The sequence below is a fragment of the Galeopterus variegatus genome, unplaced genomic scaffold (genome assembly GCF_000696425.1).
Source record: "Galeopterus variegatus unplaced genomic scaffold, G_variegatus-3.0.2 Scaffold1199, whole genome shotgun sequence".
In the NCBI taxonomy this organism is placed as follows: Eukaryota; Metazoa; Chordata; class Mammalia; order Dermoptera; family Cynocephalidae; genus Galeopterus; species Galeopterus variegatus.
Window position 1 is genome coordinate 109,912 of NW_007727310.1, and position 23,473 is coordinate 133,384.

A 23,473-nucleotide genomic window follows, 5' to 3' on the forward strand; every position below is an offset into this window, starting at 1 on the left:
TGCGATCCGTTGCCGGACACGGAAAAAGACAAAAAAAAAAAAAAAAAAAATCCTGTCTTCGTGGAGCCCATATCTTATTTTCTCTGTACTTTATATCTCCCCCAACTCATTACAGATGCTTATACCATTTAAAAAATATTTTAGTATTCCATATTTTTATTTTTAGTCAAATAGAACATTCCAGAGTCCCTCTTCAGTTGGTATAATCCTTTATTAGAATCCAAGCCTGCCTATCCCATCTCATGCCAGTATTATTGTGGCTCCTCTCAAGCTCTGATACTCAGACCCTAGACTGGACTTTTTGGAGGAGGGTGCCAGTAGAGGTTAGGCAGATGTGGGGACGATGATGGGGAGGGATGATATTTTTAAAGAGTGTTTTTAACCAAAGACTTTGAAGAGCTGCCCAGCCTAGGAAACCTGGTGAATCTGAAGAGCTAATAGCCCTTGTCAGTAATACATAGGGGTGGTAGGAGGATATTACTTGCACTGAGGATAAAGACCAGACTTTGTTGCTCCACAGGTCATCCCTGGGTTGGGCCATCTCAGCCCCATTCCAGTCCTAACTTACTAATCAGTGAGCTCATTCACCCCCTTTAATGCCTCCAGTGCTCACTCCCTGCTACTCCAATGTGTCAGCCCATTGGGGGCTGAGGCCTATATGTGGGCTATTATTTTGCACCATTAAGATGCTGTGAGAGGTCTTGTTGGAATTTGCAGGGATCCCAGACAGTGGCTGTTTGTTTTCTAGAAAAGGAACCATTACTGCTGTCTTGTGCATTTGCCCCACCTTCTGGTAATGTGGCATCACTGCACTCACGACGTGAGGAGCTACTTTGCCTTCATAGCCAAGGGGAATAAATGTGGGAGGGTGGTCAAGTCTCAACTTGCCCCCAGGTTGTGCTAGACCTGAATCAGCAGATTGCAGAGAAGAGGGTGGGTGTTATAAAAGCCAGTCTGTAAGAGGTAGGTCTAGAATCTTGTGCCTTCTTAATTCCCTTTTAAACCAACTACTCCATTTCTGTGCAACCTGCATTTTAGATCCTTCCAAGCATTAGCAGAGTCCTGAAATTTACTCAGCTTTCACCCCTCCATTCCATAGCAGTCTTCCTTCAGCAGCTAAAACCAGCCTGAGTTCCATCTCACTTCTGATCTTTGCTGAATTTTGCTGCACCTCACTAGGAGTGGTCCCCACATGACTGTAATGAGAAAGCTAGGTGCCCTCATCACCCATTACCACTGCTCTTTCTCCCTAGTCTGTCTACTGCTGTTTTGAATAAACCATTCTCCAAGCAGATTCCCAAACTTCCTGTCCTTGTTAAACAGCTACCTCACAATCTCACAAGTCAACAAGGCACAGCACCTGGTTTACATCTTTCTTTATTGTCCTTTATGAGTTAGGAAGCTGCAGGCTAGAAAGGATTCATGATCAAACGCAAAAAGTTTGGATACTTCTATTTTTGGAATGTCTTCTCTGGGATTTTTAGCTCACTAATCACCCTAAAATAGTATGAACTCTCCAGATAGGTCCTGCTGTGGTAGGCCAGGGGTAGGCTATGTAATGACTGCCTAGGATAACTAATGGTTGGGAGTCACCCCCAAGAACAACACTGGAGCAGAGCTTAAAACTTAAGAGGATAAACAAGTCAGTGGCTGCCACACAGCTGAGGAGGTAACCAAGCACCAAAGGGGGAGTTTGTGACTTTTTTATAGGGCTGAAAGCAGATGTTCCTTCCTCACCTTAACACCCAGTTTAGAGGGTTCACCAAGACAAAAGATTCCAGCCTGAGTACATAAAGTCCCCACCCCATTATCAGTGTTCCCACTCCCCCAACACATACTCTTTTTAGGTGGGTGAATACTTTGTTGCATGTACTTATCACTGTGGACAGGAAATAAGTTTTAAACACATTTTGTACTTTTCTTTATCCAGAGGCTTCTAGTTTTATATACTCTTCCCATGTTTATGCCAATGCCACCCTTCTTGCTTATTCTTCCTTTTCTGACCCCCTGTCTTCCCATAGTCCTTTCCTACAATTTGGTAAAGCTCCATCTTATTTCAACTTAAAAAAAAAAATAAAACAAAAGTCTATGTCTTGGTGTCTTATCCATGGTGGGAGGTGATGGGCCCATATTTGCTACTACAGAACACAGGTGGCACCTTAGGGAGCCAAAGCCATGTCTGACAAGAAGACAGGAACTAGGCACATTGAATCCCAGTTTATTTCAGCATCTCAGCCAGACTTGTGAAACAGGAATCTTGTTTCTAGACACCTCTTGTATAGGAAAAGCCAAACAGGTTTAAGAAGAAATCTTGGAAGTTTAGGGGCGCATTGTTCCCCTGCCTGCCACCTCTTACACTAAGCCAGTCAGTCGTACCCATCCCAACACCCAGTCTCCCTTACATGTGTGTGGGCACCTAAGCTGAAGGGAAGATAAATACACAGAGTCTTTTGAATCTCTATCAAATGTGGTTTTTATTCAACTGACAAGCACTTTTCTACAGCTGCACTTGTGGAACATCACATGGCAAAAACAGGAGTTTTTTTCTCTAGACTTTTTTTTTTCCTTTTTTAACCTTATTAAAAATGAGATTGGTCCTAAAAATATAGAAAGAAATAAATTTAAATTCACAAAAAACTGTACATTATCAAAAAGTCACTAAAACACCACATTTGGTTATATAAAAAGTCCGTCCCCTTTTTTGTAAAAGGAACATGGGAACTTGGTGTTGATGGTGTGGTTTCTTCTGTTACCAGACTGACAGGGAAAAGGGAAACAAAAGGGCAGGGGGTGGGCTGTCTTTTTATTTCTAACCTGCCTTCCCTACCAAATACTCTTATACATCAAGAGAAGATCCACCTAGCTCAAGGGGCAGTGAAGATGAGGAAAGAAAAGTGAGAAATGGCCCCTTTGATCATGCCCTATCCCCATCCCGCTTCTGCCCCCACTTCTTCAAACTGAGGTTAGGACCCCACCCCCACCTTAAGAGTGCCTGGTCCCTAAGGAAAGAGATGGAGCTGGGAGAGGAACACATAGTAGGAACAATTGAGATTTCACTCCCCCTATCCACCTCACCTCCAACAGTGAAATTATTCTAGTACATTTTATACCAGGGGAAAACTGCCATGGGGAAAAAAGGGAGCCCCCAACTATAACAGTTCCAACCATTTGACTAACACAGTTCGTTACAGCGCAGTTATTTTAGATAAAATATAAATATTTATGCATAATATAAAGTCAATTCAAATATTCTTCAATCCACCTCTTATTTAAAAGCAAAACCAAAAACGAACAAAAAAAACCCACAAAAATACCCAAATAAAATTAAAAGTTTTGAGGTTTATCTGACAGAAAAGGCGACTTTAGAAATAGGCTATGGGGGAGAAGGGGTGTAAAGAAATGAGGCTGCCCCAGGACCTAAATTGCCCCCCCCCTTCAGTGCTGCCAGAATACAAGGAATGCTCCACCTCACTTGGCAACCCCCTCTCACCAATGGAACATTTCTTGAATGCCTCAGCTTTCTGCTTGGGCCAGCCAGCAGCCACCTCCCCAGTGCAAGTACCCGTAATCTCTGATGGGAGGGGCTCTGCTGAGCAGGGGGCCAGGGGCCCATGGCTATAGCTGGGAGTTAGCAGCTTTCCTCTCACGTGTTGGGAGCTTAACTTGGGCATAGTCACATGTAGGGCAGTGGTGGACCAGAAATCCCTCCTCCTCCTTCTCCTGTGCTCCAGGGTCTCTGCTGCTGGGGAAGGGGTCCTGGGGTACAAAGTAGATAAGGGAAGGAAAGCAAAACTAAACTCAGAGAGGCTCATGGGATTAGGAAAAGGTCCAGTTCTACCCCTCTCCCTGCCAAAGCTTAAGTCTCAAAGCTACTGAGAAGAGAGGCAGTTCCTGCTGAAAGATTGCACAGTTTGAAGAGGCTGGAACAGAAATGATCAGAGAGGAGACACAGCCTTGTCCCCAGAATAATTGTTCCTGTGGTTTCCCAAAGACAAAAAAGTGATGGTTTGAAACAATGGGAAAGGTGAGAATAAAAACATACTCGGGGAAACTGAATGGATCCTATCAAATACAGGGTCACAATCACAGCATCCTCTCTCATTCTCACACACAAACAAACACACCTCTCTCTCTCTCTCTGAGGCCAGTCAATTCCTACCTGGCCTCCATCTTGGGGGTGCGCCCAAACTCAGCAGTAGTTGTCCCTGAGGAGTTCCCAAGAGGGAGGTTTGGGAAGGAGGTGGGGAAGGAGGCTGGAAGGCCCAGGGGGCCTCCCTGCCCTCCCCCTCAGCTACTGAGTTTCAAAAAAGGCTGGAAACTCAGCATGTGAGGAGCGTCTAACATTATAGAGGGGATAGCTATTGGCAAGGCTGGAAGGAGGCCCTCCCCTGGGCCTCCCTGCCCTCCCCCTCAGCTACTGAGTTTCAGAAAAGGCTGGAAACTCAGCATGTGAGGAGCGTCTAACATTATAGAGGGGATAGCTATTGGCAGGAAGATGAGGACAGAGAAAAAGGCAGGGATTGCTAAACTTTTTTTTTTCCTTTGAAGGGAAAAAAGATTTGGGAGAAGAGAAAAGAAGGGAGGAACCCGTACACATTAAATTTTACATTACTGGATGAGAGAAAATCTGAAAATTGGGGAGTAGGGGAGGGAAAAGAAAAAACTTAGAGAGAGAAAGCGAGAAGCAGGGAAAGGGACTGAACATGGAAGCAGCATGTTCAGGGCCCGGTGTCCGGCTCGACACACTTGGGAGTTAAGTCCACTTTACTGGCCGTCACTGCGGGTCCACACACAGTACAGAGTGTTTCTCAGTTTCACACATTCACTAGAACTATTGCTATTGTTAAATAACCCCAGAATGCTGGGGCACGTACAGGGAAGGAAAGGGAGTTGGGAGGAGGAGGAAGAGACTTCTTTCCCCCTCCCCATTTTTAATTAGGAAAAAAAAACAGAAGGAAAAAATTTTTTTCTTTCTTTTTTTGGCTTTCAGTCCAGAAGGACCTCATCTCTGCACCTCTTATTTGAGGAGCAAGAGGAGGAAAGGGAGAAAGGGTATAGGGATAAGAGGATGTGGGGTGCTGCCAAGGGCAGGGTCAAAAATCAAGGTTACATCTCACTTGAGTCTGGACCCAGGGCAGCATCAGCAGGTGAGAATGGCAGGTTTTGTTTGGAAGGTAGGGGGAGATGCCACAAGGTGACTCCCACCTCCCTTGCCTCACAGATTAGCCTGTTTTCCCTGATAAAACTCTTCCCAACGGCTCTCGAAGAAGCGGCGCATGATGTGCCCAGCCTTGCCCACTTCCGAGTCATCCTCATTGAAGGTCTGGCAGTTGTCAAAGACTAGGAGAGCATCAGCTGCAAACTCCTCAGAGCTGGTATATCTGGGCAGGGTGGAAGCAGAGCTGTGAGTTGGATAAGAGTGCAGCAGTAACAGAAGAGCTGGGGAACTTGCTGACATCTACTTACCCTCCCCGGAGTAGCCGCTCCCGCATGGTGGAAAAATCCATAGGGTTTTTGATGATGCGCCGGTACCCGCTTACCAAACGAGGGTTCACAGGCTCCAGGAAAGGCCAGGCTGCATCATGGGACTCCATCTCCATCAGGATAATCCTGTCATTACAGGGACAGTGATGGTTCCACCTCAAGCAGCAAATATACTGATGCCTCTCAGCCCTTTCCTCTGGCAGAAGTAGAGCCAACTGTCCCCAGAATTCACTAAACTCACTCGCAAAATGTGAGATCACTATGGTGGTTCCGCATTGAGAATCGCCGCCGCTTGGAGGGGGACAGCCCTTCTTCCGAGTACCGAGGCACAGCTGGGCTCTCTCTGCCTCTCAACAGTACCCGGCGTCGGCGGCCATCACCCTCTGAGAAATTCAGTGAATAACCACTTTTCCGCTTCTGGCCTCGCTTTGGGAAACCAGGCTTATGAGTGAATTCTCCCTCTACCTGCTGAGAACAGGAAAAAGGTGAGATCAGCGACAGCTGAAGATGTACTCTGCTTGTGCTCCAGTTCATTACAATCCTTACCTAAATGTAAAAAAAGCTTCAAAAATACTTTCACATATAAGCCAGAATGTGAGTTTATTCACCTAACCCAATAAGGTAGGTAAACGGGAATGTATAACTATTCTCATTTTGTAGAGGAAGCAATTGAGGCTACAGAATTTAAGAGACCTGTCCAAAGAAGGACCAGAATTCAGGCCTCCTAACACCCAGTCTGGAGCTCTTTCAAAGGACAGACTGAGGGCATGAAAAGGGATATTTGTAGGATTGGTGGTAAAAGGGATGAAAAGAAAATCTCTGACTTCTGCTTGGGAGTAGGAGTAAGAGAGCAGAAGCCTTACCTGGGCCAAACAGACAGCACAGAACCAGTCTCCTTCTGGGACAGCCTCCATCTTGGGCCGATGGCAGTAAATGTGGCAGCCACGGTCACACCCATCACAAAGCAGAAGAAACTCATCATTGTCACCTTTCCGGCACACTAGACAGGTCTGGACCAAGGTTGTGAGAAGGCAGAGTGAGTGTTCAAGCCTCTGTCTGCCAGTGACTCCACCCACCCCAGCTGACTGGCTCCTCAGTCTTTCCAGGCTCTCCGAGCCTCTTACCACTTTGTTGACAGACTTCTCCCAGGCTATAGACCTCTCTAGCTGGCCCAGGCACAAGCACACCTGGGCTGCACTCCGGCACCGCTCAAGTGTCTGACGCCAGACACGAATGCGAGGGGTAATTTCATATGATCTGGAGGGAGAAAGTCGTGATCTTTGGATGAGGAACAAGATCCATTAAAGAGGGAACTTATATCCCTTCTCTCCAAGACCAAGTGGGAGTCACTTACATCTCTGTAGTGGTGCCTTGAGGGACACCATTGGGTGTGCTGAGCAAGGCCTTCTCCAGCACAACCTCATGGGCTGGCCAGAGGGGCTCCCGAAGGTACCGCCGCTCCACATTCTGTTCCAGGGCAGCCAGTCGCATCACAGCCAGGTCCAGAGGGTTTGTAGTTTTACGCTGAGGTGCCAGTCCTTCCCTTCCTCGACCTCTCCAGGTGATATCCTCCTGGGAGTTGGGGAGATGCTCACAGTAGGCCAAGTCTTCACGAGTAGAGTCTGGGCTAGGACATGTCCAGCCCTTCATGTGGGAGAGAGGAATAAAACTCATTATAAGAGAAGAAAATTACACATAGAAAAAAAAATGACCAGGGCCGGCTCGTGGCTCACTCAGGAGAGTGCGGTGCTGATGGTACCAAGGCCCCGGGTTCGGATCCCATATAGGGATGGCCGGTTCGCTCACTGGCTGAGCGTGGTGCTGACAACACCAAGTCAAGGGTTAAGATCCCCTTACCGGTCATCTTTTAAAAAAAAAAAAAAAAAGAAAGAAAAAAAATGACCAGTTTAAGGTTACGGCATCTGAGCCAGGGCAGTGGGGGGCTGAGAGCCTCAGCCACACCCCCCAACATCTGCATCCACCACAGCCTCCAGCAGCCAAGCCACTGCCCCCCTGATGGAATGAGAGGGGTGCCACAGGCCTCTACCACACCCCCCCTTTCCTCCTCCTTCCACCCTAACTTCCTCCCCTTTCCCCTCCCCACCAACTGCTTGGCAACATCTTAGAATGTAAAATAATAAAAAAAAAAAAAAGGAAGGTCATGGTAGGTGACTTGTGAAGTAGAAACCCAGGGTTTTTCCTAACAGGGTACAAGGGATTAATGCCCTCCCCTAAACAACTCCCGACCCAGTGTCAATCCCAGCATACCCGAATCTGTAGATCAGACAGAATAACCCGCTGTTCTAGCTCCTCTACCCACTGAAGCACAGCTAGGTCTGTCTCATATGTTCTCTCTTTGGGGGACCAGCTCATGATCCCTTCTTGAGAGGCAGGTAGCTGACTGGGCTCAAAAATGGGGTCTGAGAAGAGAGAAGGCAGAGGGAAGGTCCATCAGGTTGTTGTCCATAGCAACAGCTCAACATTTACCCTGGGCTCTTCAGCTCAGGCTGGGTCAAGGTATCTACTTACCAGTTGAGGGCCGTAGGCAGACTTCCTGCAAGAAGTCCCTGTGCTTGTTAAGGTGTTTGTGAAGTGCCTTCTCCCGGATGCCTCGGGGGTGTAGGGCCTTGAGCATGGCATCCAGTGTCTCAGGATCTTGGATCCACCACCAGCCTGAGCACATCTCTGTGAGCAGAGTGTATGTATGTGGGGTGGGGGTAGGAACCAGCTGTGAATCACACTGCCCACAATGGATGTCACTTTTACCCCACTCCACCCCAAGATCACTCACCAGAGGGGACAGGCTGGGCTGTCAGCTGGGTTAGGTAACGCTGCTCCATCTGTTTGAAGAACTTACTGGGAGGTCTCCCTCTCCGTTTTGGCTGTCCCAGCCCTGTGGGACTCTGTGACATTTCTCCAGAGTCTCCTGCTCGCCTCTTAGGGGCCACCCCAGGCAAGGGGGTGGAAGAGAATTGCACTGGAGAACAGGGGTTGGCAGCACTGGATCTATCCACCTGTGATTAAGATTAGACACAGAAGGGGATGAGGAAGTTTTCATGTTTATAGGTTCCCTCAACTTCAGGCAACAGCCCCATAGCCAGGCAATGGAGCCTGTGGCAAGATAAAGTCAAGTGCATGCTACTAATTCACTTACAGGCTTGGAGGAGGCAGGTAGTTGAGGGGAGGGAGTGGGTTGGTCCTCAGAAACTGCAGGGGGTGGTGTAGGGGCAGCATTGCAGGGCGTCTGGGCTGAGAAGTTAAACCAGGGTGCTTGAGGATCGGGGCTGGATTCTGTCTCATCAGGCTCTGGCTCCTCCAGGGGCTGCGATGGTGCTGCGTCAAGTTTTCCTGGGCTGCTATCAGGAGTGAGGACTGAGCTGCTCAACAGGGAGCTATGGCTCTGAGTCTGACTCAGCCAAGACAGGAAGGCTGACTGGCTGAGGTCATGCTGGCTCTGACCCAGAGACAAAGGGGAGCCTTCTGGCTCCAGGAAACCATTATGGGACTGAGGATGAGACTGAAGCTGGGGCTGGGGCTGGGGCTGGATAGGAGCCTGAAGCTGAAGATGGGGCTGTTCTGAATCCTGACCCCTAACAGGGGACTTAAGGTGCCTAGGCTGCACAGACCCAGGCTTAGTTTTTCGAGGCCGGCCTCGAGCCCGAGCAGGAGAACCAGCAGAAGTGCTAGAGCCAGTTAATTCTCTCTTTACAAAGAAGCGAGCAGGGTTGAGTGCTGGATGGGCTGCCACCTTTAAGGAGTCAGTTTCCCACTTTATCATATCCTCAGGAACTGTAAAGAGAAGTAAAAAGTTTAAGACATACACTGATATATAAGGGGAAAGAAATAGGGCATATAAACATAGGATGTATACTTTCTTTTTTTCATAGACTTAGTCTCCTTTTTTGATATTCCACCTGGGAACAGCTTATATGCCAATGAACAAAGTATATGGGGAAGAAACACTCCTCTCCTAAGTAATCAGCAGCATAATCAAAAGCTAACATTTATTGAGAATCATCTATATGTTAAACATTATTCTAAGAGCACTGACTCATCTTAATACTCTCAATAGCCTTATAAAGGACATATATACTATTATTATCTCCAATTTAAAATGAAGAAATTGAAGCATACAGCTGGTAAATGGCAGAGCAGGGAGGTAGGCAGAGCCTGTGTTCTTAACCACTATACTCTACCAATTTTCATAAAATGAAAGAAGCCCAAGACTACTGGGTAGAGAAAAAGGAATGATTTAACTTTTGTCACATAGGACTTGGAATATAGGTTTCCACAAACACACTTACCTAAGCTCCCTTGTGTTCCTTCCACAAATATACCAGCCAGATATGGCAATATCCAGTAGCGGCGTCTATAGCGGTCTTGACCCAAGGAGACTGCCCGAAGCATCTGAGATGAATGAAGCAGCTTTTTGCGAAAGAAGAGCTGGCGCTGGGTAGGCAGCGGAAAAGGAAGATAAATTAAAAAAACATTCCCAGAGTGACAGTGGTGAATTCACCCAGTATATAGGAGAAAGACAATGGCTCTCAGCTTGTCTATAAAATTGATACCAACTGGGCCCAACTCAGAAGGTGATCAATTCTTGCCCAGCCCACATCTCCAATTCTTGCAACGCTGTTAGAAGCACAATACCTGGGCTAGCTGGTTAGCTCAGTTGGTTTAGAGCATGGTATTGATAACACCAAGGTCAAGGGATCAGATCCCCATACCAGCCAGCCACATACACACAAAAAAAGCAGACTACCTTACTGAGTTTCTCTATCTGGCGCTCCAGCTCTGGGATGCTAGACGCTGTGGCATCAACCTGGAGAGAAACAAATGGACACTGAAAAAAAGGGAGTTATCACGTTAACAAAAGAGAAATAATCTATTTTTTAACTCTCACTTTCCTTGGTCTAGGGCTAGTACCTCTCCATCTCTTCGACCCCTGCGGCCATGGACAGCTGATATAGTCTCTTCCTCTTCCTCCTCTTCCATGCCACTGGTTTCCTCCATGATCCGAGAACTGCGCCTCCGTCCTGGACCTTCCTCTGGTCCTTCCATCTCTATCTCAGGCCGCCCAGTTCGCTTGGCCAGAGCAGTTTTCAGTCTTGAAACAGAGATTAAGGATAACTGTGGTGATAATGCCACAAAAGGAACACATGGAGTATCAAAAACATCCTAAGCCCTGTTAAGATCCCAAACCCAGGGAAGGGATAAGCACACTGCATTCCAGATGGAAGTCCTGGCCATGCTTAACCCTTTCCTTTTCCCCTTTTCTCCTCTCTTTGGGCTCTACCCTCTCCTGTTCCTACCTCCGGAGCCGGCCTTCAACAATCCATTTGTTTTTCCTGTAGCTGGACATACTCTCCAGTGTCTTGTCAATCTCACTGCAGAGGAACAGGGAATGGGATTTTGCAGGAGAAGTGGCAGCAGCACAGAAAGAGGGAAGAGAGGCTCAAGGGTAAAGGGACTGCAGCTGAACAGGGAGTTTCAGCCTAGAACCTAGATTGGATAAATGGCAGAGGAAGGCTTAAGTTCTCCCAGGGAAGGCACTGAGATTCAGTCCCATGATACTCCAGCATCTTCAGAGCATGGCAGTAAATAACACATAATCCCAGGACTTCCAGATGGCCAAAACCCTCCCCATCCCGTTTTGACACAAGGCATACAATAACCATTCCCATGTCTATCCACTCACTTGATGATGAGGGTGGAGCCATTGAGCTCATGCACAAGGAAGGCCAGGACAGCAGCCTTCCGTTCAGGTGGCTGGGCCTGAAAAGGCTGGGTGCGCAGGCTGTCACAGACAGCTGGCTCTACTCCATATGCCATGAGGAAGCAGCGCAGGATCTCAGACACATTGTCTCTCGTCAGTGGGATCTCAGATACCTTCTCCCCCAAGATCTTTAGGGACTGTTTGGAGGAGAGTGTAATGGGAGTGAAGAGGAAAAGAGGAACAACTCAAGTTGAGTAAACCTGGAAGAGGGAAATACAGCAGGAGAGAACTACGGGGTTAAGATAGAACAAGAGGAAAAGAATGAAACTTGCTAGGAAGTACAAGATGAAAGAAGACTACAATGGAAATGTGCAAAAGAAAAGGAATAAATAAGGAAAATGAACAAAATAAGGAGAGGGGAGTTAGAAAGAAAAAGAAACGAAAGTAAAAACATAAGGAAAACAGAAACAGGAAGAAGCTTTATCCCCCCCCCACCACCACTTGTTCTGATAACTTTAGGTAAAGACTTTTAGGTATTCTTAAAGAGAAAGCAAAACCAAGGTAAAGCACTGGATCCTGGACCCTCCCAGCCCTCCTAGGAGAGATGCTCACCTGACAGTAAGAGGGTAAGCCAGGATCATAGAGTGCAGCCTTCAGAAGCCGCACCAGCAGGTCTTGCACCTCGCCCACGCTGTCACTTTGACACAGGAGTCCTTCCTGCAAGACCCCCAGGCTAGGCACATCTTTGGCAGGGTCAAAGCCCAGCACCTTGCCAAAGCTATGCAGAAACTCCACGATGGTCAAGCAGTCTGAGAAGGCCCCATTGGGTAGTACCAGACCAGGAATGCGTGAGAAGTTAGGCAGGGGCTGGAGAGATAAAAGTGGTAGGGCGTTCTGTTAAACATACCAGAAGGCAACAATTTGAATGTCTTTGAGGTTCTTCCTTTAACAGAAGTATCTTCACAACTGGTTCCCTCCATGACCCAGGAACTGTACTCTCCCCTCACTACCTGATGGTCGGCCAGACACATATCCTCTGTGGGCTTCTTCATCTCCTCCAAGATCATCTGCTGTCTCTGCCGTTCCTCCAAGCGCCGCTGTGTGGCTAGGCTCCTATCTGCTTTATAGGCTGGTTTGGCTTTGCCCACCTCCTCCTTTTCTTTCATTTTTACCTTCTCCTTCTTTTCTCTCTTCACTTTTTCCTTCAGTTTTTCCTGCTTTGTCTTTACCTTTTCCTTCTCAGCCTATCCACCCAAAAGAGAGAGGAACCAAGAATGCCATAAAAATACCAGTCTGGTCCCAGGTACCCTTCCCAAGTCCCAGTCCCTCCCAACCTCAGAGCCCAGAAATGTTAACTATAAAACAAGACTGATGCACAGGTCTTCCAAAATCAGCTTGGTAGCTTCAAAATTATACTTGGTGAGTGTGTACATGCACCTACCTTGCATTTCTTCTTAGTATCCTTCTGCTTTAAGCTCTTGGTCTCTTGTTTCCGCTTGTTTCTGGCCTGTAAACCATAAGGGAAGTCATTTCTCCTCAAACTCTGAAAGCATCTCTGCTTGGGCTAGGATTAAAAAAGAGAGACAAGGGCGCTGGGGAGGAGAGGTGAGAGATGGGATAAGGGGTTGGCAATAGATGGATTCTCTCACCCTAAAGATGCCCAAGTTATTCCTGAACAAGCCCAATTCTCTATATCAAGCCCAAGAAACCTCAGGGTAATTAAGGTATGCTGCTACACAGGAGGTGGCAGATGTGGTAGGTAAAAGATGGAAGAAAAGATGAAGCAGGTTATAGAAAAAGTTAACCCACTGGGCAATCTCACTTCCCTCACCTGCCCTTGGATAGCAGTCTGACACTCTCCCTGTTGTACCTTCTGCCTCATCTTCTTGCTTTTACTCATCTTTGCTTTATCCTCCTCAATCAGTGTTTCTGTGAGGGCAAAAAGAAAAATCATACTGAGGCAGGAAGACGGATCCCTAGGATTTAGGGCAGCACATGCCTATCACAAAGCTGGCCTCCCAAGCAGCTCCCTGAAGAACTAGAGTAGTTTTTTTAAAAAGTATACATAGGGCCGGCCCAGTGGCGCACTGCTACAGCCGCTTGGGAAGCACGGCAGCGCTCCCGCCGAGGGTTCAGATCCCACATACAGACCGGTTCCCGCTCACTGGCTAAGCGAGGTGCAGGGGCAACACCGAGGGTTGCGATCCCGTTGCCGGTCCCGGTCCGGTACGGGCGCAACACTGAGGGTTGCGATCCGTTGCTGGTCACGAAAAAAAGACAAAAAGGAAAAAAAAAAAAGTATACATAATAGAGCCGGCCCTGTGGCTCACTAGGAGAGTGTGGAGCTGGTAGCACCAGGGCCGCGGATTTGGATCCTCTATAGGGATGGCCAGTGCGCTCACTGGCTGAGCATGGTGCAGACCACACCGTGGTTCACTAGGAGAGTGTGGAGCTGGTAGCACCAGGGCCGCGGATTCGGATCCTCTATAGGGATGGCCAGTGCGCTCACTGGCTGAGCATGGTGCAGACCACACCGTGCTGAGGGTTGTGATCCCTTTACCAGTCAAAAAAAAAAAAAAGTATACATAATAAAATGCTGGGGAGGGGGGGATGTAGGAGAGGCACCTGCTATGTGGGTGGCACAAAAAACTCAAATGGCATCTCTTGCCCAGAAGCACGAGCCCCTGGCTCCAATCGAACTGCTTTAAAAGGGGTCCTGCTGATAGAAAAGAAGTCACAATGGCAGAGTAGCCTTGTGGCCTGTCTCCCAAGCTACTGACAAGGACAGCAACCCATAAACTGATTTGAGATTATAGGAAGCCGAACTGCCAGGGAAAGAGAACGGTGGATGAAAGTACTGACTAACCAAGAGTGTGCCAGAAAGAAAAGGCCCAGATGACAGACACCTCAACAGAGTCAGAACTACACTGACATAAGTTACTGCATATACTCAGCTCCCATGTCTCACTCCACTAATAGATCTGAATTTCTTCCTTTCTGGAAGATTGAATATTGAAGTACAATAGAGTTTTTCATAATTGATGTTTTTGACATAACAGTACCTATTCTATTATTTCTGGTATATAAACACTACCACATGTCTATATGGCAACACTCTAAGACAGATGTTACAAGCAGATGAACCACTTAATAAGGCTCCTATTAAAATATGAGACTTGTTCTAGGTAACACAGTGAGAATATGGCACAGCTGGAACTCTAAATGGGAATTAGAAGACTAAATTTTTTTTACATTCTTCACACTACACCAGGGTAAAGGTAATATTTACTGAAAAAATTAGACATTTTCCACCTGTCTATCCCACAAAAAGAGGGCCAATTATCTTTTGAATTCAGATGTGCATTCTGAATCTCCATGATGTTGATAATGAGCAAGGTAAGAGTGTAAAACTGACACCACTCTGATAAGTAAGGAACTGAAAGGTGGGTAAGGACATGAATGTCATCTTCTCTGGGCTATATAACCACATCTGGGGACAGCCCAAGGCTTCACAAGTAAAAGCTACTCAAGGAAGAAACTGGCCAGAAAAAAAGTACCCCAAAGTGCTGGGACCCTAATGCTGTATTCCAGGCAGAAGTTGATCCAGATTCATTCTGTCCAGATAATGTCAGTTATGCTCCTGGGAAGCCCAGGTATTAGCAGTTCACCAACATTTCAGATAACTCATGGAGAGAACAGAATCCCAGTAAGAAACACCACTGTACCTTGGGCCTCCAGTTTCTTTACAAGGCGGCTGTCTGTCTTATTCAATAGCTCAGTGATTTTGACCTTGGGTGGCCGACCTCGGCCCCGTTTCACCTTGGGGACTTCCTTGATCTTAGCCTTCTCAGTGTTTCGAGGTCGACCCCGTTTGCCAGTAATTGCCTGAATCCTGGATGGTATCTCATCTGCTGAGAGTTGTACCCACTGCAACCCCTAAGGTAACGAGAAAGACAGTATTAGTATGGGAGGGAATCAGTGCAGGTCACTAGGCCCTCTGAACCATTCAATGCCCCAGAACCTCCAAACCCCACAAGAAGAAACTGCAGCTTGTTCACCAATTCTTTCTCGGGGACAAAAGTATATTTAACTTTTGAGTCTGCACCTCTGGTGTTTCTCTCTCTTCAAAGAAGTCTCCAACAGGCATACGGGGACTGAAACTGAAGTGCTCACGGCGGACACTGTGTACCACGTTGCGGCTCAGGTACTAAGAAGAGGAAGTAAAATGACATTAATGAAGTCATAGCCCTACCATGTCTTTGGCCAGGAATGGCACAAACAGAACAGGCCTTGAAAAAGATAATGCCAGCCTGATGCCACTGGACCCAAGAAAGGAGTCTGTGCTTCCTTTAAAAAAGCCCATGAAACCTACATTACCTTGATCACTTCTGGAAACTGTTTCATTCTCTTCCCACAGGGGCCATAATACCAGGTCTCCCCCTGCCATCGGTGGCTGCCCTTCTTGATACGCACCTCTCTCCGCCACCTGCCAAAGAAGCACACGGGCCCTGCCGCCAGGTCACACCCCTATCCACTCCCATGCCACCCAAGAGCCAAGCTCACTGAGAAGATGATGATCCTCCCCACATCTGGCTCACTAGAACTACATGCAAATGCAAAAGCAGCATAAGATACAGCTGGGCTAGAAGGCAGGCTTGAGCTCCAGCAAATACCTCAAAAAGCTCAAGGCCTCAAGGCCACCAAACTGCAGAAGCCCAGAAAGACCTTCACCCTTTCTTTTTACAAAGTCAATGAGATGAGAAGCCAGAAACCCCTCCCTGAGGCCATTCAGGGCAATTACTGGGTTTCCAGTAAAGAGGATGAAGACCTAAGGGAATAAAGGCAGAAGACAGAGCGTGGTAAAGAAAGCAGAAGAGTAAACTTGCTGCTGACTCCATGAAATGACTCAGTAGGCCAGGGTTTAGTTAGGAACTCTGTGTTCTGATTAACAGATTATTCCAAAACCAAGCTTTATCTTTCTCTCAAAACTTTTAAGCAGTACTCAAACTTGGTGACCACAAGTAGCCTAGAGCAGTGGGGGTGGGGAAGATCCAGGAAGGCAGTTATTCCCACAAGGCCCTTGGTGTCAGCTGGCTTGCTCTTTTTGGTCACACACTGTTCCTACCCTTACCTCTCCAAAGAGCAATAAAACAACAACAAAACTACCCCACTTCACTGGTACTAAACTACTCATTATTTATTACTATCCTTTCTCTACAAAAAAAAAAAAAAGACAAGCTAGCTAGTTTGGATATCTGAGCCCTCTGGTTTGGAAAAGACAATAGTTGGAGCCCCTTGAGCAAAACTAAGTCACCACAAGATGAGGAAAGAATAGGTGAGGGAAGACAGACCCTGAGAGAAGAACCACCCAGGAATCTCATGCCAAGAAACATCATTTCAGATAACTGTCCTATGATCTTACTCTTGCCTAGCCCATTCCTCCCCCACCTCAGATGAACAGAGGAGCTCCCTACTTCCCAGAGTTATGCATTAACTTGTCAAGGTCAATGCACATAGCAATCTAGAGCATTTACCCATGTTGGAGGGGAAGACGAACTTCTTCTGGTGTAGCAATACGTCTCCTCAAGACATCACCTTGGGAGGAAGATAGGTGATACCCAAGTTAAGAGTTCAAGCAAAATACTGAAACAACGTGCCAGTAGGGAAGGGCTAAATGCAACATGGGACAGAAACTGTTCTTGGAACCAGCCAAGGGTAGAACAAAATGTGGACACTCACCACTACCAGACGTAGTGACTCCTCCAGTGACCTCTTCTAAGTCAGCAGTGGTTTCAGGAAAGCTGCTGACATCCTTATTTGCTGGGGAGGCTGTTGGGATGGCAGCTGCTGGAGAAGTTACAGGGGAGGCGTTTGAGGAGGTTACCGGAGCCTGGAAGGAGACTTCTGAGGAAATTGCTGGGAGGGTTGTTGAAGAAGTTGGAGAGACCGTTGGGAAGACTGCTGGGGAGGCTGTTGGGGAAACTGCTAGAGAGACTTCTGGTGAGGCTACTGGAGAAACTGCTAGGCAGACTGCCGGGGAAGCTGTTGGCGAGACTGCTGGTGAGGTTGCTGGATGGAGCTGAATAGTGGATGACTGGTCAGGGGCTGGCTGGGTCAGGGGTGGTGGGAAGTCTGAAGCCTGAGTCTCCATTTCTTCTTGTTCAGCATCACTACCATTATTCAGGTCAAAGCTGTTATCTAGAATACAAAGGTACAGAATGGGTAAAGGAAAAATAGTGTCATATGAAACAAGAGAATCTACTCAGTCAAACCTGGACTAAGCTAAACAGGGTTACTTCAAAGGCTTTTCCCTAAGATGGGAAAAAGAAGTAGCTTCTGGTTGTCCTCCCTAACCCTTCAGGAAGGTTAAAGGGCAAAGCTGCTGCTGCTGCTACCGCTGCCACCACTGTGTGAAGAAATACCTTTTACCTGGAGCCAGTAAGGCCTCTGACCTCCTTTCCCCTGCAAACGCTAAGTCTCACAAGTTCTTCAGGGTAGAGGGCACAGAGTATAGTGGCCTGTGCCTCTTTTAGTCCCCCATAGCTCCCTCAGCTCCCAGCAAGGTGCTCTTACAGATTTTTTCCACCCATATGGCCCTAATATGGAACTTATTCTCTCACCTTTTTGCAGGTCAAGGACTTTCTTTGTCCTACCTCTCCTCACTTACCTTGCAGGACAGACTCGCCTAGGACAGGTGGAGAGGTGGGGCTGGCAAAGATAGAGGCTGATGTTTGACTATCATCTGCCAGGAGACTGAAGGCAGTAGCGTTACTAAGGGAAGGGCAATCAAGGGCAGAGATCACGGGGCTGTCCTCAAGAGGCAGCTTATCCTCTGCACCCATCAGCTCCGTGTCATCTATACCATAAAGTCCTCCATTTACTGGCTCTGTTCATGGGGTGGAAAAATCAGAAAGCAATATATTGAAGAAAAATCAGAAAGCAAGATTTCTTTACAAAATACTGATCTAAAAATATCCAATTCTACTTCCCACAGTGTAAAGATTCTTTTTAATATTAAATTAGGGAAAATTTACAGCCCTCTCCCTGAAAGAGCAAAGTCATGAGACTGTAGGGATCATAACAGTTTGAGGTAGAAATGAAGAGAAAGGTATTGATCATGTATTTACCCACAGATCAGTGCAAAATTCTTGTATTTATCATAAAATAGGCTTTCTTATACTTCAGTGGGGTAAAAGGTAATTGTTCCCTGGCAAATGTTTTCATTCTAGTTAGAACCCAAACAGCATAACTATGTGGTAATAAGTCCCTATCCAGTGAATTATTACAGCCCAGGGCTCTTGGCCAAAAAGAACACTGGGAGAGAATCTGGGAAATGAACCAATTCAGCTCAGAGTATAGTTGGCCCAGCCAGGCCAATGGCATGTAACTGTGGTTTGCCACAGGATTATCCAGAGGCCCCAAAATGCCAGATTCCCTACACTTTCCCTGGTTTACTATTTCTTCCAAGGCCTCCAAGCCCACCTGGTGCCAGAGAGTTGAAGGGCTCCAGAGAGTCTTCACTGAGTATTGGAGTGTCTTCCAGTTGATCAGGAAGATGTGAAGGATCATCTAAACAGCTCACTGTGGGGTCAGGGACCAGGACTGAGACCTCTTGGTGTAAGGATTCCACAGAAGGAACAGAGCCATTGTAGCCACACATCTTCAATTCTAGGAAATGCCAGGAGTGAGAAAACATCAAAATCAGTGCCTTTGGGGCCGGCCTGGTGGCGCACTGGATGGTGCGCCGCTTGGGAAGCGCGGCGGCGCTCCCGCCCAAGGGTTCGGATCCCACATACAGACCGGTTCCCGCTCACTGGCTGAGCGAGGCGCGGGAGCGACGCCGAGGGTTGCAATCCCATTGCCGGTCCCCGGTCCGGTACGGGGGCAACACTGAGGGTTGCGATCCGTTGCCGGACACGGAAAAAGACAAAAAGACCAAAAAAAAAATCATTTAGGTATAGTAGGCAGTCTATCCTTGCTAGAAGGATGTTCATTCATTCAACATTTGTTGCTGCCAAGATGCCAGTTCTATGCTGGGAACCGATCATATCAAGTTACTAAGTGAGCAGAGATGTGCTGGTAAAATCAACCCTATGGGGACCGGCCTGGTGGCGCACTGCTACAGTGCGCTCCCGCCGAGGGTTCGGATCCCACATACAGACCGGTTCCCGCTCACTGGCTGAGCGAGGTGCGGGCACAACACCGAGGGTTGCGATCCCGTTGCCGGTCATGAAAAAAGACAAAAAAAAAGGGGAAAAAAAAAAAAAAATCAACCCTATGGCAGGGCAAAGAGAGAGGAAACGATAGTGGGATCTGAGACAAGAAGACCATCATGTTCTCAGATATCTCCTCCATCCAGTGGGAACAGAGAAAATATCCTGTGATTTTACAGAATGGTCACCCTTGTACAGTCAATTGCAAGCTAAACTTTCATCTATTTTGAGGGAAAAGATGAGAGGGGTTGTCACATGTATAATGCGAACAACAAAAAAGAACGGAAACTGAGTAGATAAACAATAGTATGCTCTGCCTGCTTCTTTCCCTCCTTCACATGCCCATCACTACTAGGGCTCAGCCCCTCTAGCAGCCAGCCTGACCCTGCCAGTCAGTCAAAACGGCCTCAATGCCTATTGCTAATGCCCTAACCCCCTAATATACTTTGGAAGAAGCTCTTCTTAATGCAGGGTGTCTGTTGGGGCTGTTTTGAGCTCGCCCACCTGCCCTCTCCAGGCCAGCAACTCTGCATGAGCTTGAAATAATTTGCACTCCTACTCACGAGCTGGTGCTGCTACCACAAAAACACCAGCCACTTGGCTCTGTTAATCACCAACATGCAAATCAGCCTCCACTGCAGAGAGCTGGAAAGACAAGTTTTCCTCACCTCAAAAAACCACTGTCCCCCACAGCCCCATTTTCCTTCTCCCCACCCAGCTCACAGACCCAGTTATACCTGGCTGCTCTTCTTCCAGCTCCAGGCTGCCTACCAAGCCAGTGCCATTCTCTGCCACAACTGAAGTCAGCTCCTTTTCTGCTGCCTCATCAGAATGGATACCACTGCCTACCTCCTGGGAAGGTGCAAAGGTCTGGATGCTAGATCCCAACATAGGAGAAGTCTGTGGAGAGGTGAAAAAACTAGGGGGTCCATTGGGCATCACCTCAAAATTCTGGTCAGGAAAGGAATCATACAGTTCCTGTGAGTCGAAGTTAAGCCCCACAGGACTCTGGGTACCGTTTGCCCAGAAATCTTGGCTCCCAGCCTGAAGGTTAGTGTTGTGACTTGGGGATGAAGGTTGCCGGCTGCCCCCAAGTATGCCGTTGAGTGGGTATTGTCCCCCCGAGAACTGGGAAAGAAGGGGTGGGTCCTTGAGGTTGCTGCCAGAATTGGCAGATGGGTACTGTGAGTAGTTCCAGAGACAGTCGTAGGCCACGTTGGGGTGATGGAGGTGTGAGGTGCTGGAGGAGTGGGGAGCAGAGTTCAAAATCCCTGAAGTAGTAGTGTGAGATACAGTAGATAAGCCATTAACATTCACATCCCCATTCAAACCTGGCAGAGAAGGAGAGAAAATGGTCAGTTATAGACATGTATACAATTAACTACTGAAAGAACCCTGAAGTAACAGCACTGGCTAGAAAAAGGAAAGAGGAAGGGGAGTCCCCCTCTGCTATATTTATCTTTTGGGTCTCAGGGGAATACCAAACACAGATGCTTCTGGATGTGAGCTTAGCAACTGATGCTGAGGCTGATGAGTAGGGGGCTAGGGAGTTCTCCAGGCCTACCATGGGAGCCACCAGCAGAGAGCTGGCTGCTACTGACTTTTTTATTATTATTATTAAAAGAAGCTGTAGACTCCCTATGGTGACTTGCATTCTTCCCAATTATCATTCCCTGAGGGAATTCTTCCCTTGGAGGGGCAAGACTGAATTCTCCAGCCCCTCCTCTCCCCGTTCCCCCAGTGCCTATTTGGTCCCACAGTGGCACCACAAGGGACAGCCTCCACCTCACTGGCACATGCAGATCTAGCACTTTGTGCTGGGCTAAGAATAGAATTTGCAGTCACCACAGTGACAAGATCCCAGCTCAAAAGGCTGGGCTTGGCCCCACCCCATAAGCACTGGAAGATAATAAGCAGGGGGGAAAAATCTCTGCATGACCAGTGCCGCAGAATTCAGCCCTCAACACCAGTGGCAACCTCTGGGATGGAGGACAATCAAATAAAAGGAACCAAGATACTAAGGAAGCTGGGAGGGAGTGAGGGGTGAGTGCTTCCATGAGAAAAAGAAACTTCTATCTGCAACCCCCTCATAGAGGATAGGACGAACAAGTGGTAAGTATAAGCCTACTGCAGCATTTTTCTGCTGCTAGGAAGGAGGGAAGCATGTGAACTTCTCTGCTTCCAAGCATACAGGACCAGAAACCCAAGCAAGATTAAGAGAGGTACTTGGCAGAGTCATGGTACAGAGCCACTGATAAGCCAAATCCAGGAAAAGATTCGATCCTGACAGCAACACTTCCATCTGGAATTACAAATTTCTCTCTGGGTAACTAGGTAAGGGTTAAACTCTCCCTTGTCTCTACCTTCTATCCAAGGACAGGGAGTGTCACAGGCACTTCTAGCATTTGCCCTCTTCATTGCTACACAAACTAAAAGGCAAATACAACCCAACCTTCACCCAACTCCCCCACCCCCAATCCTAACCCAATGCAGCTTCTCCAACCTCTAAAAACAGCTTCTCAGAGGGCTGGTCCTTTATCTTTCTCTCTCATGGATCCAACCTGGTTATCAGCAGCAGTAGCCACCTCATCATTCTCTGGCAGTAGCCAGGAAACAGGGCTGACAGAAGAGCAGGCTAAGATGAGAAAGCCAGTATATTTTTCTAATCCTTTCAACCTAAAGTCAAGACTATAAGTGTTACTTCCATAAACCCCTAGAACTTGTTCTTAGAAGCTTGATTTCTCTCCAGCAGCTGCAGTTCTGTGAATTCACTTCCTCCCTCCCCACCTGGCAAGAAAAAGAGCTGCTGTGGGACAGCTAGCCCAATGTGGAGACAAATCTCCCATGAATCTGCTCTAAAGGAATGATACCCATTCCCTCCCCAGGCCATGTAGCCCTCACACTCACTTTTCCCTTGCTGGGGGAAGTTCATGGGAGACCCGTTAGTGTAGAGGCCCTCCCCTGAGGAAGGAGAGGGTTTCAGTCCTGAGGCAGCAGATGCAGGGGGAAGGCCAGTAAAGTTAAAATGGTCGTTTGCCTCCATTTCTGTAGGAGGGGAGAGAGAAGGGGGAAAAAAATACTGGCGGTTAAACAAGGTTATGTCACCTGGAATCATCTACAGGGAATACCCCCTCCCCTCCATCTACTTACCCTTCTCCTACCTAAGTACTGTGAGGGAGGACAGAAGTTGAGAAAAGAGAAGAGAAGGAAGAAATATCCCCTTAACCTTGGCAATGACTCTATAGAAACAATCTTTTAAAGCTAGCTTTTCGCAGAGATTAATAGTGAGAAAAACCAAGATACAAGCCTGGAGGAGTCTTCCCTCTGTGTAACCCCACTCTCTTGACTTCTAGCCCAAGTTACCCCTCTATGTTAGATATTAGCCCCCTACTGTAACATTTAACATTCTCTACCCTCATGTTTCTATCCTCAAAGGAAGGCCAGAGTCCCACTCCCAAGGTCCACAAAAGGTTCTCAAAGCCATCTTTTAAACAGGAAGCCATGCAGATGGGGGTGTTGGCAGAAAAAGCATATTTGATATACACCCTGCTTTGTTTTGTTGTTATACTTGAGCTAAACAAGTATAACATTATCCTATCTGTAGCCCTAGATAGCTGAAGAAAGTACAGTTACATTAGTAAAAGGACTGAAAAGGAGGATACATTTTTAAAAAGGTAACCATAATGGCAAAACTCAAATCATCCATTGATACTTTTACTCGTCATTCATGGGAAATACCATGCTCTCCAAGACCATAGGTCAGAAAAATGTCAGCCGTGGGCCGGCCCGGTGGCGCACTGGATAGTGCGCCGCTTGGGAAGCACGGCGGTGCTCCCGCCCGAGGGTTCGGATCCCACATACAGACCGGTTCCCACTCACTGGCTGAGCGAGGCACGGGAGCAACACCGAGGGTTGCGATCCCGTTGCCGACCCGGTCCGGTACGGGGGCGACACTGAGGGTTGCGATCCATTGCCGGACACGGAAAAAGACAAAAAAAAAAAAAAAAAAAAAAAGTCAGCCGTAAAAAACTGATTAAAGGGCTGGCCTGTGGCTCACTCG

General features: G+C 47.5%; 1 protein-coding gene across 10 annotated transcripts in view; it reads right to left on the minus strand.

Annotated features, from left to right (window-relative positions):
- Window positions 1-2,453: 2,453 nt before the first annotated feature.
- The window catches only part of BAZ2A (bromodomain adjacent to zinc finger domain, 2A), a 35,798-nt gene continuing 14,778 nt past the window's right edge, over window positions 2,454-23,473 (minus strand). For 2 of the 10 annotated variants that reach the window (XM_008575480.1, XM_008575482.1), the window contains 28 exons: window positions 22,321-22,458; window positions 20,151-20,744; window positions 18,683-18,868; window positions 17,868-18,086; window positions 16,940-17,398; window positions 16,735-16,795; window positions 15,578-15,686; window positions 15,291-15,407; window positions 14,926-15,136; window positions 13,032-13,129; window positions 12,642-12,764; window positions 12,211-12,444; window positions 11,813-12,067; window positions 11,183-11,397; window positions 10,797-10,871; window positions 10,411-10,591; window positions 10,247-10,306; window positions 9,789-9,933; window positions 8,639-9,273; window positions 8,276-8,498; window positions 8,014-8,169; window positions 7,753-7,904; window positions 6,839-7,128; window positions 6,348-6,741; window positions 5,726-5,952; window positions 5,467-5,610; window positions 4,395-5,381; window positions 2,454-4,271 (listed from right to left, as the gene is read on the minus strand). In XM_008575480.1, coding sequence (XP_008573702.1) covers window positions 5,216-5,381; window positions 5,467-5,610; window positions 5,726-5,952; window positions 6,348-6,741; window positions 6,839-7,128; window positions 7,753-7,904; window positions 8,014-8,169; window positions 8,276-8,498; window positions 8,639-9,273; window positions 9,789-9,933; window positions 10,247-10,306; window positions 10,411-10,591; window positions 10,797-10,871; window positions 11,183-11,397; window positions 11,813-12,067; window positions 12,211-12,444; window positions 12,642-12,764; window positions 13,032-13,129; window positions 14,926-15,136; window positions 15,291-15,407; window positions 15,578-15,686; window positions 16,735-16,795; window positions 16,940-17,398; window positions 17,868-18,086; window positions 18,683-18,868; window positions 20,151-20,744; window positions 22,321-22,458 — 5,867 coding nt within the window. In that variant the 3' untranslated portion in view covers window positions 2,454-4,271; window positions 4,395-5,215. The remainder of the gene's footprint in view (window positions 4,272-4,394; window positions 5,382-5,466; window positions 5,611-5,725; window positions 5,953-6,347; window positions 6,742-6,838; window positions 7,129-7,752; window positions 7,905-8,013; window positions 8,170-8,275; window positions 8,499-8,638; window positions 9,274-9,788; window positions 9,934-10,246; window positions 10,307-10,410; window positions 10,592-10,796; window positions 10,872-11,182; window positions 11,398-11,812; window positions 12,068-12,210; window positions 12,445-12,641; window positions 12,765-13,031; window positions 13,130-14,925; window positions 15,137-15,290; window positions 15,408-15,577; window positions 15,687-16,734; window positions 16,796-16,939; window positions 17,399-17,867; window positions 18,087-18,682; window positions 18,869-20,150; window positions 20,745-22,320; window positions 22,459-23,473) is intronic. The other 8 variants (XM_008575489.1, XM_008575488.1, XM_008575487.1 and 5 more) reach the window with 8 other exon arrangements.